The following is a 14,745-nucleotide window of genomic DNA, read 5'->3' as shown; positions in this document are numbered from 1 at the left end:
GCAATTTCAGGGCCATTTCACGAGTGTGTTGCCTTGGGTTAGACTCAACAAGAGTCTTCAGAGCATAACAGTTTTTAAGGCTAAAGTCATCTGAATGAAATTTCCTGAACCATTGTTGATACTTGCGAACGTTCAAAACATTTCCATAAACTTCTTTGATATTCTTTGTGGCTACAAAGGCACTGTTTCCCTTCTTGTATTCAAACAGCATTACATGCCAAATGTGTGTCTCATCGTGTGCCATCACTATAAGGGATTACAGTATACTAAACTTTACACATTATATAGGCTACACTAACATGACGTTTAGGCAGTTCGTTTAACTATTATACGTGATGTACCTTTTTTTTGGGGGGGGGTAATAAAAGTGTTCCAAAAGGCGACATTAATTTCTTGACGACCTAATAATATAGTATGTCATTTGATAGAATAAAACTCTGGTTTTCTATTGGTTATAAATAATATAGTATTAAACATCAGAGAGAACTATTGGCAGTTTGTGAAAGAAAGGATGTGACAGGTGGGCATGGCAAGAAGGATTTGATTTTCTATTTTATGGCTCTGTAACCAAATAAGATTAAAGGCTATAAAAATTAAGCTATGTCTGAGTGATAACAATATTATAATGAGTAATTTACATTAAATTTCCTCCTTCTCTGAGGGGTAGTAAATAAATTAGAGAAGAGTGGATACCTAGAGAGCAAATTTCACAATTCTTATACTAGGGTGAGATTGAGGATTTGTTTAAAATATTTCTTTATAAAATTAAGAACTTAAAACTTATATAATATTAGCATTTGATTTATTAAATATGCTTTTATTAATATACCATGATAAATAATGTACTTTAATTAAATTTTGAATGACACTGAATAAAACCTTGTGACATGCTCAGAAAAGGATGCCTGTAAGGAAGGAGTTTAAGAAAAAGCTTGATAAATATTTGAATAATAAGGGCTGGCTTTGAGCTTTTTAGTATTTAAAGTAGTGGATAGAATGGCCTAGATGGACCAAAATGTTCCTTGTTGTCCTTTAATGTTATGTTATTTTAAAGCTGAAAATCTGGGACTATCACATTTACATAGAGAATGTGACAACTTTTGTAAAGTTAAAAAAATAATATAAATCACAAACCAATACATTAACATAAAGAATCTTTGGGTCCTTGATATGAAATAATAAAATACAGTAAATGTTTTCATTACAAAAAAAGTCTTATAATACTTAGTAAAGACTGTAACAATGAAATCATGTCAACCAATAAAATAAGTATAATAACTTCATTACCATGCAAATGCTAGGAATCGCAATTTGGCATTTATTTGCCCTGTTACTTATCACTGATGGATATTTTGCCCACTCTACCCCTTAGTAAAAAATTATAATTTCAAGGGTTGATTCAGTAAGAAGATAAAGAGAAGTGTATTGTTTACATCCACAATAAAATAATAAATACAATAAATGTCTTTATATGTTTGACTTACTGTTAACAATGAAGTTTAAAAGGCACATAGACAGAAACTGGAACAAGATATCTGAAAAAGGAAAGATCAACATTTACATCTATAATCTCACCCCTAGGTGTTTCTGTGTTGAGGACTTCAAATAAAGGATAATTAGGATTCCACTTGCCACTAAAGTGATACATTATTTTTTCACCATTAAGATTCTTGGTCATGGATGCCTATAAAAGAAAAAAAGTCTCAATTATTTGTTGTATCCATAGTGTGATTGAAATACTGTTACACACTCTTCTTTTCAGAAAAACTGTAAGAGATCAAATAAAAAATGTAGTTTAAAAACACAGTAAATTCTTATTCCAAATATAATTTATTAAAACCATGCTTTGCCAACAAAAATCAATCACACCATGAAAGAGATTCAGTCTGTGTTACAAATACGTTACAGCAAAATTAAAAAATATATTTGATACATTTTAGTATTATAATCATAGAGAGAAAAAAAAGAATGAACGTTAACATTTTCTTAAATCAAAAATGTATTTACAATAATACTTAACTCTTCTTACATTTACAGCTATTACTTGACTGCCATGGTTTCTTCCTTTGCCCATCTAAGCATTGGTTTGATTTTTCTTCTCTCTTGCTCTAGTCTTTTATACTCTACTCAACTGCCCTTAGCAATATATATCTTGTGACACTCTCCACCCTCTATCCTGGTACAGTATATAAGCACCTCATTCAATTAATGTTATCACTTTTTTGAGACTGACTCCATCCCAGTCTCTAACACTGGCTCTTGTGGGGAAGAAAGGCATGAAAGTGTGAAAGGAGGTAAGTGTTATTGGAAATACATTTTCAATTTAAGAAAATGTTAACTTCCAAAACATATTTACCTCCTCTCACACTTATAGCTACAATCCTACATTGATAAAGTGTAGGGGCCAGTGAGGGTACTATCCATACAGAAAGCATCTACATAGATCATGAGTGTGTCAATAGAAAATTGGCACCGTAGTGGGGGAACCACAAAACATCCAGAACAACACGTACTCTTCACTTAATTCCTGTATTGTGGGTGGAATTTAAAAATTATTGATTATCAGTACAGGCCAGGCCCAAACCAGATAGCTGAGGTTCTACTACTCGGGGTGGCTAGGGTAATTGGCACAAACTATATATATATATATATACACACTTAAGAGTGGATCCTAACCTGTAGCCATAGAGTGATGCATTCCAAGCCTCTGGAATAACCATGAGAAAGTAAGCAGCACTGAAGTGGACAAACCTTCTCCTTGACCCGGAGAAGTCTGAAAGGCAACACCCCAGGCTCAGAATGACTGGATCATGTGTGCCTTACTCAAACTGAAAAAACATAACTCATCAAGTCTGGAATTATGTACACTCATCCTCACTTCCCAACTGTGTGGGCAAGGTAAATTCCACTTGGCCTGGTATTATGCAGAAGATGTGGAACAACTGTGCTCAACCAAGGACCCAGTCTCAAAAGCAACCCGGGAAAAGACCCAAAACATCACATGCTCGATGAACCAACTGAAGAAAACATATAGGACTTTATAAACAGTATTTTGGTTGTTATATGTCATTTAAAGACTGTGTTGATTACTGTCGATTGAAACAACACTTGGTCAGGTAAGTTTGTCCGTAAACTCATCACTGTCCCACAGGAGGACTTAAAATCCAACAAACTAAAAGAAGGCGCAGGAGAAGCAAATCTTAATTTTCTACAGACTCTCAAGAATCACCCTCAATTGCAGCCTCAGAGCCACCGAATGAACACCAGAGAACCAAATGTATGTTTCCATATCACTACAAATATGATTACTGATAGTCTCAACCAAAAGTGACTCTCCCCCACAAGACTGTTGTGTGATGCTAGATTCCAGATGTGGAGTATGAGAGACCCGATTTTCTTCTGTGCCTGAAATAATAATCTTGGAATTCATACCATAAATTGAATTGCCAATCAGAAAAACTTTCTCTTTCTTTAACAACAATCAACTAGGTAACATGTAGAATGTTCAAAATATCTCTGAACAATCGTAACCCTGGGAGACTTGTTAGTGACATTTTGTTGAGAAAAAGTGGTAACATTATCTTAATGAGTTGCTTATATACAGTACCAGGATAGAGGGTGCATTGACACAGGAGAAGAGTGTCACGAGATAAATATTGCTAAGGACAGTTGAGTGGGGTATAAAAGACTGGAGCAAGCAAGAACAAAATCAGACCAATACTTAAAAGAGCAATGGAAGAAACCCTGGCAGTCCAGTAATAGCTATAAGTGTGAGAGGAGGTATAATTTGGAAAACTAGTTTTATATTAACCTTTTTCATACGTAAATGGAAACACTAAATATTTGAGTTACTCTTCTATACCACCCACTGTATGCTAATTCACATGAACCTTATAAAATATCAAATGTCACAGACATAACCATAAGTAAACAACTAGTTTAAAGTTCATTGTTTTTAATATTACAAGACTTTGTGAAATGTTGAAAACTATGTTAAAATATAAAGACTTTGTTAAATTCATATCAAAATAGGCACACTTAGTAAGCCTTACAAAAACACATACACATTTCTAGATTACATAGCCTCATTGGAGTGAAAATTAATTTCTTTTCATTAATAACAGAAGCATATTTCACCAGAAAATAATGAACTTTATTATACTATACTTTAAACATTTTGGAAATTACCCAGCAAATTAAATGGGAAGAGCTTTCAAAAGTTGGTATCATTTGATAAATTTGTGGCTTCCAATAGAAATTCACAACATAGCTTAGATAGATGGAAAAGCTTTTAGTGATAGGACCAGCAATATTTATACATAATTATTATTATGGTTTGAAAAGAAAAATCTATACTTTAGGTATACTTAAATTGTTAATTATTGTTTGTTGGATGAGGTGCAAGGTCCTGGACTTCATGCTTATCTAAATTATCTTTCATGCGAGGTGACTGTTACTTCTTTTCTAACAAAATGTTACATGTGAGCTAATAGGCCACAACAAATTAATACCAATATGCAGTCCTCAAAATTAGTGACAACACATTGCAAAGCCATTGGAAAATCTGTGGCATTTTATGATTAAAGTGAAGTACAATGCCCAAAAAAATGCTGTCATTATAAAAACAACTTGTAATTTTTTCCCTTTAATTTTTTATTTTTTCTGTGAATAAGATTAAGATTTTTTTGAAAAATAAAACTTTTGATAAATAATGATACAATCTCCTCACCTTGACTAAATTGCAATCCCAGTAATAACTGAATTTAGTGGATTGCTGTGACCCTACAAGCCATGAATCTGATTTTGTTACATACATGTACAATGCTCAAGGAAAAGCCAAGAAAAAAGGTATGGGTTGGGAACAATAAAAATCTAGTTTCCACATTTAAGCTCTAATGTATATTTTGATATTCCATTTGATCCACTGAAAATACTGAGAATTCTCTATTTAATAGCTTTTAACTCTCTCACTTTGACTGACCTTTCAACCACCAGGTAAACATGAAAGTATACATAATATAACCTTTAAAACTAAATGAACTAAATAATAACTCGTAAACTAAACAGCCTTGTAGATCCAACAAGATTAGATAAGAAACTTAAATGAAAAAAAAATATATATATATATATATAAACAAAAACATTACTTGTGATTCTCTGTTATAGCAGGGGCTCGTCGCAATAACCATGTCTTGTGATGAGCCCCTGGTATGACATGATTATTGTGATGTGATAAATGGCTTTCAACATATTCTCTAATTGTAAAGCAATAAAACCAAATGGACCCATATTTGAAAAGACTGTTAGCTTTGGTTGTAAGAATAAATTGCATGAAATTGTCTGTTATATCATGCAGTCATTCTACAAATTAAAAAGAAGTGTAATTCAATAAAGACCACCCAACCAAACCAACGAGAAGCCAGGGGAAATTTGTCAGAAGAAGACTACAAGGAAAACACTGCAGATGAGCATTACTGACATGGAAACAATCATCCACAAGGACCTAGGTAAGGATGACAATGGGAAGAGAAAATAACAAGTCAAATATAAAGGTTAACAGAAAAACAACTTTTGATATTCATTTAGAAGATTCAAGAATATTCTAATGAAATCTGTAAGAGTTAAAAACCTTTAATTTCATCATGAAAATTACCTTACACTCAGACTATTCAAAGTCTGAGTCAGAGTCTGTAAATTTACAATAAAGTTTTAGTAGAAATATTTCATTAAAAATGATTTGTTGTGTACAACAGGCTCATGAAGCTAACAAAAGCTTCCCCCCAATTTCGAAGATACACATAATAAATTCAGAAATAGAGTAAACATTGCTAAGTATAGCTTCACAGAAATATAGATTAGTGCAATGCACCAATGTCATCTCATAGTGTTAATGCACTTACAGTAAAATTTTTTTTACCATTAACTTGATGTTCTTATTCCAAGGACTGAATATGCACTCAAAATAAACATCCATGGTATTATATTCTGCACTTTATACATCCTTTTCAGTACAAAGTTCAACTAGCCCAGTATAAAAATTGGAAGAATATACAATGAAACACATCAAGAAACTCAAAAAACTTCCTAATATGTCTCCCACCCATCCATCCTGTACAAAAAGAAATGCCAACTTCAAACTTCAACAATTCTTCAGTAGCTTTATTTCCACATTTTAATTTCATGTATTTGTTACAATTTGAAGTGGTAAAACAAGCCACTGGGATGGAATTCCTAAAACAAACAAAAGATAAGACTTATTATGTTTAAAAAATCTTAGTGATTCGATATTTTTGCTATATGTATAGATTCATATAAAGCACATTATTTATTTGCTACGTAAAATCAATCAACAGAAATGCATTACCATTTCAATTAATTGCATATCACTATGGTTGACATTCCTACCAGGTGAGATTAGCAGTCCAAAACATCTGTAAAAAAGAAAACACTATATCACAAAATTTATAAATATAAAATGTAAAAAGTTAACAAAATGGAGATTGACATTAACCTTATTTTAATTTTTAAAATGTACATTTCAAACACAGTTCTTTGCAAAAACTTGTATTTAGGAACACCACAATAAAAAATGGAGATGAAGTCTTGAAAAAAAATATAAATTAGCATCTATCTCACATAAGGAAAGAAAGCATAGACTATTAAAAGAGTTCTAGCAATGTTTAGACCATAAGAACTGCCCAGATGTTGTAGTAACATTGAACAATTAACTCCTGCTAGAAATATAAGGTCTGAATATGTTATGAACAATCACACCATAAGATAAAGCATAGATGTATTCTGATTCAATCTTATCACAGAACTAAGAAGAGACCTCAAAAACTTTCTCAGAAGAGGCAGTGTGTAAGAGTAATATGTAATTCTAGTTATAGAAACTACTTTTAAGAATGATGGGTAACAATTCAATAAAGACCACACCATAAAACCAACAAAAAGTCAAGTGAAATATGTCAGAAGAAGGGTACAAGGAGAACACTGCAGATGAGCATGGGAACAACCATCCATATAAACCTAAGTGAGAATGACAATGGGTAAAATAAAAACAGGAATCTCAAAATGATGTAGTAATAGACAAAACTTCCCCAGAAAGATTCTTATAAATTCTCTGAATAAGAAGGTTATAACCAATGAGTAGGAATAGCAAGAAATGGAATTGAAAAAACAAAAACAAACTACGGACTCAGAGTATGGAAAATCAAGAACAACCAGAGAGAGAGAATGTTTGATAACAAAGAAATGCTCTGTCTGGACAAAACAATCTTTCCAGGTCCGAATAAAAATATTTCACTGAAAGGTGAGAATGAGAAAAGAGATAAAACATCCTACTAAGATGCTCAATCTGAAGTAAAAGAGAACTATCAGGATGAGTAAGTAAAAATTATCATGGCAAAAAAAACAAAAGGAAGTCAAATGCTCATTTAGAACAAGAAGAAGAAATTGAAAAACATGGGAGATTTTCCAGCAGTCTGGAAGCAAAAAACACAAAAACTAAAGGAGTCATAGAAGAATATGATGTTGAAAAAAACCAATGTCATAAACTCTGTGTCTGCAAAGCTGAAAAAAAAATGGTCTTAAGTGCAAGCTACTAAAAAAAAAGTGAATCTACAAAAAGTACATAGTTGTTGAATTAGGAAATGTCAGGAAGAATAGAGTTCTACAAGAACGTTGAATAAGAATGGAGGAGGAAAATAGGTATAAGGAAACAGTCAGAATCAATCATGAATGAGAAAAATCCATTCTCCACAAAAACAGAGAGAGCTAGTGGTTGAACAATGTGGCAAATGTATTGATTATTCAATGACCAATTGAGAAAAGGGTTCTATAAAGGCAACTGCTGAACAAAAATAATTAAATAAAGAAGTTTTCCGACATATAAAAATTACGAAAGAAAGCAAGATGATTAGTCAGTCACTGATAAAAATGAACTTAACTTCTGCACCTAATGTAAGCAAGAAGAGGCCTCTATGTATAAGTTATTAAAACTTTTAAATTATGTATACACATATACCTCAAACCTATTAAAAATGCTTGCCCAATTTTTTCTTGTTTACCATTCATGTCAGTGTGTGTGTGTGTGTTCTCATAGCAAAACCACTTCGAGCTATCTGCTGTGTCCACAGAGAGAAATTGAACCTCTGATTTTAGCACTGTAAATCCGTAGACTTACCACTGTTCCACTGGGGAACAACATACATGTCAGAGATGTGACAATTGAGTTGTTAAACTTTTTGTGCTACAAAAGAACTACAGCTCTGAAAATACTGTTAAAATTAAGGGTACCCAGCTGATGAAACAATGCAAAATATATAATTAATCAGCTATACTCATTAACAGGTTAATTTTTAGTTTTGCTCTAAGTAGGTAACTTGCTCTGATCAGAAGTGAATATTAATAGATGCCAACCATTTTAAGTTATTTTGTTTATCATTTCCTGAAGAGATAGTTTAATTTTCAACAGAATTGAATATTTCAAGAAAACCTAGAGAAAATTAATTATTTACCAACTGAAATCAAAGTGAAATGTTTTCAGTTACAAATTATTATTTTGAATAGCTGTTCTAGAATATTTTTTATTATAAAATTGAAGGGTGTGAATAGTTTTCTCATAGTACTCTAACAATAAATAGCACAAAGTTTTATACTTTATACCAGACCAATGAAACAACATGAACTATTTAAAGCTACTGTTAAAGCAAACTTCTTTTGTAAGTGGTTTATCAAGTAAAAAACATTAGGCTCACGTTAAAAGTAAATGTTACCTGCCAGGTGTCTGCTCAATAATTAATATGAGTATTTAGATAAGTAACTCAATAAATATAACAAAAAACACATTTTTCAGTATTATTCTTAATTGAACAGAAGCAAATACAAACTTTTGTACACAAGTGATCTAAAATATTTAAATAAGTAAATTCATAAGGTATTGTTTAAAGGAAGTTTTAAACAGCGTAGACATGATAATTTTGACTTAAACAGACAGTTCATGCCTGTTTCTAGAGAATGACAACTTTTTGGCTTTTATATTGAGACCTTCTTTGGTTGAAGTCCAAAATGTCAACTGTAGGGTCTTTTCTTGGGGTTAGCAAAGTCCTTTGATAATTTCTTCATATCTAATTATATCCACATGTAAGTGGGCACATCTGGAAGTGAGTTGTGTGACACAATCATTCCTTCTATATAACTTAATGATGGAGGTTGTTCAGAGGTTACTGGTGGCAAAGCCGTTGTCTTGGTCAAAGTGCAAGTTGGTGTGATTTGATGTAAAAAGATTTTTAATTTTTCTATATTATCCAAATGTGGGTCATGTCCAGAAGTTGATGTTGATTCCAGTTTACAATGTGGCCTGTTTTATAATTATGTTCGACCCATATTGACTTTTCTGGATGTGTAAGTCTAGTTGCATCCTTGTGCTCTTTTATTCTGTTTTATGGTTTGACATACTTCTCTAATGTATGTATTTCTGCACAACGTTCATAAGACAGCACTAATCAACAAAAAGAAACTACACAGTGAGCACATTTGATGTCGACATGAATAAAGCCTCAGTATACGAACCAAAATGTCATCCCTCTCTATAAACTGGCAAGAGCAATGTACTAAAGCCAAAATGTTAAATTAATATGGTAAACATAAAATATTAACCTAACATTATCAGATGGTACAAGTTTTGTTTTGTATTTAAATTCTAATTCTTGACAAATACAAAGGGTATAAACTATATAAACGTTATTTGCAAGTCCCAAATAATTCATCAAATTTAAACTGTTTAAAACTTTTCACATAGATACAACCTGTATGTTAATACACCTATTTGCATTTCAGTTTATTATATATTTAAATTGTCACCTAAAATGCTGAAAACAAAGCATTTTTATAAGCCAGAAAATCATATGGTGTGACAAAATTATAAAACTGAAAATTTATTATAATTCACACAAGTGCTAAAGAAAAAATTCTAAATACTATTCCCTTTTGTAATGACATCATGAAGCACTTAAACAAAAACTAACAAATATTGTTTCACTCTCCTGTTTAATCAAAACCCTTTAAAAATCTTAACATGGTTACATTTTATAAATGAAGACACACATGTTTGTATTAATATTTACAGCCAGAGTGCAGCAAGAAAAAAAAGTTTGCTAAAATTTAGGTATATTGTGCATGTAGTTATCTTCAAAATATTATTATTTTTATACAGAGTTAATACATAAAGTACTAATAATTTTATGATATTTCACAAGAAGGTACAAGTAATTAACATATTTGAAATTATTATACAATTAAGAGTAATGTACAATGATACTGAAAAAATTCAACTTTTCATTGTTGAACTCAATAGTGATATATAAACACAAACTAGCTGTGTTATCAATTCAATACTTTAATGAGAAAATAAAAGATTTATTATAATACTACAAATAAACTCCAAACACTTTTCAATAGGGTACCTGAATTTGTTTCTACAACAAATAACAATCACAATTCTTCAGATTGATACATATTCAGCTTTTAGAATACGGTAGTCTTGAAAACATAGGCCTAACTTCACAAATGTTAAGTTCAATTTTATATAATGGAAAAAATGAAAGCTAAATCACTGAAAGTTTATCTATGCATAATTTTCAATATCAGTATTGTATAAAATTAATATAAACATGAGTGGTATAAAATATTTTCTGCAGTAATTTTTGTTTTGTTTTAGTGAAATATAGGTAACTCTTAAATAAAATATAATACTTGGTTAACCTGTAATGTATCCATAACTTACTTTTCAATATTTAACTCTTTATTATTGGATACCTGTTGAATGCTCATATTAATCATTTTCAAGACATTGCATCTTAGCTTGAAGTAGTCTTTGTCTTTAGGACATACTGTGAAACTCCCCTACAAAATGTTGAATTATGTTACTTTCATTATTTGATACATTCATACAAGTACAGTAAAATTATCCTATGAAGTGAAGCACATTACTGTTAATTTTTTAATAAATTTTAACAAATACAGTAAAATCTCCTTCTAAAATGTACAAGTTTATGTAAAAATGTTACTGTTTGTTAAAAATTTTAATACATAAAGTGTATAAAACGTACCTTTATTCTTTGTTCACAGTTTCATGTATATAGTATATAAAACAAACAATAATCCAATGTTTGTTGACAGATATATATTATATGTACAAAACAATCATTCTTTTTCTGTTGAAAGTTTCATATAAAGTGTATAAAACATACTTATATGTTGACAATTACAAATATCAAATTTATAAATCACGCTTATCCTATGTTTGCTGACACTTTCATATATAAAATGTATAAATCATACACTTATCCTATGTTTGTTGACATATACATTTAGTGCATAAAACATGAAGCTATACTATATTTGTTGACAGTTTAATATATTAATTGTATAAAACACAGATATGTTTGTCAAGAATTTCATATCTAAAGTGTACAAAAAGTACACTTATCCTGTGTGTTGGCAGTTTCATATATGAAATGCATAAACCATATACTTATCCTATATTGTTGACACATTCATATATGGACCATACAATTATCTTATGTTATTAACAGTTTCATATATTAAGCATATAAAACATACAATTATCCTATTTCTTGACAGTTTTGTTTTTTAAGTGTATAAAACATAAACCTATCCTAGGTAGCTGACAGTACGTTTTATATACTTCTATATTTGTTGACTGTTTCACATTACGTGTATAAAACACTTATACTATGTTTGAGGACAGTTTTGTATATTAAGTGTATAAAACATACCCCTATCCTAGGTAGTTGTCAGTATGTTTTATATACTTCTATATTTGTTGACAGTTTCATATATGCAGTGTATTAAAATCACTTTTATCCTGTTTTATGATGACAGTTTAAATTATTACAAGTCACTTAATTTTTGAAAGTTCATGCTTTTTACCTTAGAATCATCTTCCTTCACATCTAAAAATGCTTCAAATATGTAAATTTGTTCATTACTCTTCACAGAAGTTTCAACAGCTAGTATGTTTTCTGAGCAGTTGGAATGACCATGACCAGACAAATTCTTAGGAGCTTGGCAGAAGACTGTTGCAAAGCACTGCAAGATCTTTTCAATCTAAACCAATAGTTAAAGATTAGAAAGAGACAAATGAAAGGTATTAATGTTTAACACTGAGAAACATGAAAATAAACTATAAATGTATTTGAAGGTATAATTTTTGAACATGACTACAAGAGCATACATAAATTTTCATCACCTCACACTTAATAGTTCATTAATACAAACTTTAGAAAAAGATCAAGAAATTATGTGAAATACCGTAACATTCAGTGAAAGGTATGTAAAGACTGCAAATTTACACCTCCATAGACACAGTCAAAAAGTTAAAGTGTGTTTTAATAACTATGTATACAATAGCTTGGCTGAGATTGGAATAAAACAAGACACATTCAGCAGGCATTAGCAGAATAAGCTAAACAGTGACAGGACTCCACAGTGAGTTCTAGTCCTCTCAGAGCAGAAGTTAACATTTTTCTAAACTGAAATTGTATTTCTGAAAGATACTGACCTCTACTTACAAAAAGCTTTCTTGACTTATTCTGCCCTCTATTAGTACAAATTATTGCTCATCACTAGCTTTGATACTCCCACGTATTTCTGCATGCTAACATGCAAATGACTATGCAGCAACCCTCCATCAATAGAAGTACAACACTATCCCTATCATAACTAGCACCCTCTCTAATCATGCAGCTGTTAACCATTTTAAGATTGGCCAGATCACATCAAATGAAACCAGAAGTAAGGAGGACAGGCAGGAAATGTGAGAAGAGGTATGTTATCTGTCGGAAATACATTTTCAATTCATAAAAATACTAACATTTGATACAATATCTTACCTCTTCTCACAAAAAGGTAGAATCCCACACTGAACTGGTGGAAGGCCAGTGAAAAAATGATCCCCCTTTAGGAAGTGCCCAGAAGAAACCATGGAGTGTGAGATGGAATTAAAAACAACACAACCAGGGGAGACCTCACCACTTCTGAGCTAGGTATACTCTTCACCCATGGGTAATGTGTCACCAAAAGGGTTGAAGCATGGAGGGATACCAAGAAAAAATTACAAAAGTTAGCATTTTCCTACACTGAAAATGTATTTCCGATAGATACTTACCTACTCTCACAAAATAGCTTTTCTCAAGTAGCACTGCCCTCTATTGGCACAAATTTTCAATGCACACCACTAGCCTTCCACCTCTGCATATCCACATTCAAATGATCATGCAGCAGCTCTCCACCAACAGGAACATGACACCACTCCTATCATAACCAGCACTCTCTTCATATCTGCACTCATTAATCACTATGAGATTAGTCAGAAGACCAACATCATATATCACCAGAAGTAGGGAGGCTGGGTGGGAAATGTGAGGGAAGGGAAGTATCTATCAAAAATACATTTTCAGTGTAGGAAAATTGTAGCTTTCAATACAATATCTTACTTCCACTCACAAAATAGCTAGAATACCACATTGAACCAGTGGAGGGTAAACACAAATTATGATCCTCCTTCAGGAAGTACCCAAAGAAAGACCAGGTGTGGAAACAATCACATCTAAGCAGGAAACTGTACCACATCTGATCCAGGTATACTCTTTACTCTTTTATGATAGTGTCCTGATCATAAAAGGCAGAAATATGAAGGAATCCCAAAATATGTATGATGATGAATGGGACTCCTAGGTGTTGAGTGGCTAGGATGTGACAGACCATAATGGTAGTTTGACCTCCACCAAAACCAGATGATATCTGGAATAGTACAGTAAGTAGAGGAACACTTACCTCTTTGCCTTAAAATGGAAATTGGTATGGAAGACGAGCTTCTGTATCAAAATCTGTCACCACTCGCACGCATTTCCAACCCAACCAACACCAGATACACTGAGAACCAACATCAAGCAGATGGTAGGAAGGTGGGATGACATCTACTATCCAACACCTGATGGCAACAGGTATAGTACTTCCAGTCTGCAGTAGGAGGAAGATATCCGGCCATGCACAAGTGGGAAAACTTGCTGCATCCAGCTACAACCAACACCAGATCTGCTGGAAACCAACATCTTGCCGATGGTAGGAAGACGGACTTCAAAGCTGGGGTACATCTCCAATCCAAAATCTGGCGGCATCTAAAATTTATCATCAGTTCCGCAGTAGGAAGGGTGTCACACCATTTAAAAAACAAAACAAAATCGGTCATATATATAGAGAGAGAAAAACAGTGCACTCCAACATCCAAAACCAGACAGCATCTGGAATGGTACAAGCGGTCCGCAGTAGATACAGCAATGCCTGCAGAACGTCACTGCCCTACTCTTAACTGAGTAGAAAGACAAGCCTTCATTATCAACCACCGCAGCAACTAGGAACTGATAAGTGGCAAGGACTCTCATTCTCCACTAGAAAAAAGGTGGGGGAAAATGCATCGGAGAGTCTGGAGGACTGCACCACTGGAGACAGTGAATGGGTGATCACAAAAACCCTATTTTAACCCTTTCTACATGGGTCAAAAGCCATGACATCGCATTTGTTGACTCGCATTCAAAATTTTATTCAAGTACCATTTCATGTATTTATGTCAATCTGGTATCAATCTGTAGATTATAATTCAAATTTTAGTATTATACATTATTTGATCTCTTAATTTAAAAGTAAATATTAAAAGAACAC

At 32.3% G+C, this 14,745-nt stretch overlaps 1 protein-coding gene across 1 annotated transcript in view; it reads right to left on the bottom strand.

The window, feature by feature from the left end:
* The window catches only part of LOC106473220 (rab GTPase-activating protein 1-like), a 51,439-nt gene that overhangs the window by 5,277 nt on the left and 31,417 nt on the right, over window positions 1–14,745 (bottom strand). Inside the window, exons 7-10 of the mRNA XM_022401698.1 lie at window positions 11,956–12,132; window positions 10,787–10,905; window positions 6,365–6,431; window positions 1,576–1,684 (exon numbers count right to left, since the gene is read on the bottom strand). Coding sequence (XP_022257406.1) covers window positions 1,576–1,684; window positions 6,365–6,431; window positions 10,787–10,905; window positions 11,956–12,132 — 472 coding nt within the window. The remainder of the gene's footprint in view (window positions 1–1,575; window positions 1,685–6,364; window positions 6,432–10,786; window positions 10,906–11,955; window positions 12,133–14,745) is intronic.

This window comes from Limulus polyphemus, unplaced genomic scaffold (assembly GCF_000517525.1).
Source record: "Limulus polyphemus unplaced genomic scaffold, Limulus_polyphemus-2.1.2 Scaffold5984, whole genome shotgun sequence".
NCBI lineage: Eukaryota > Metazoa > Arthropoda > Merostomata > Xiphosura > Limulidae > Limulus > Limulus polyphemus.
The sequence above is the reverse complement of the archived record's forward strand: the minus strand, read 5'-3'. Positions and strand labels throughout refer to the sequence as shown.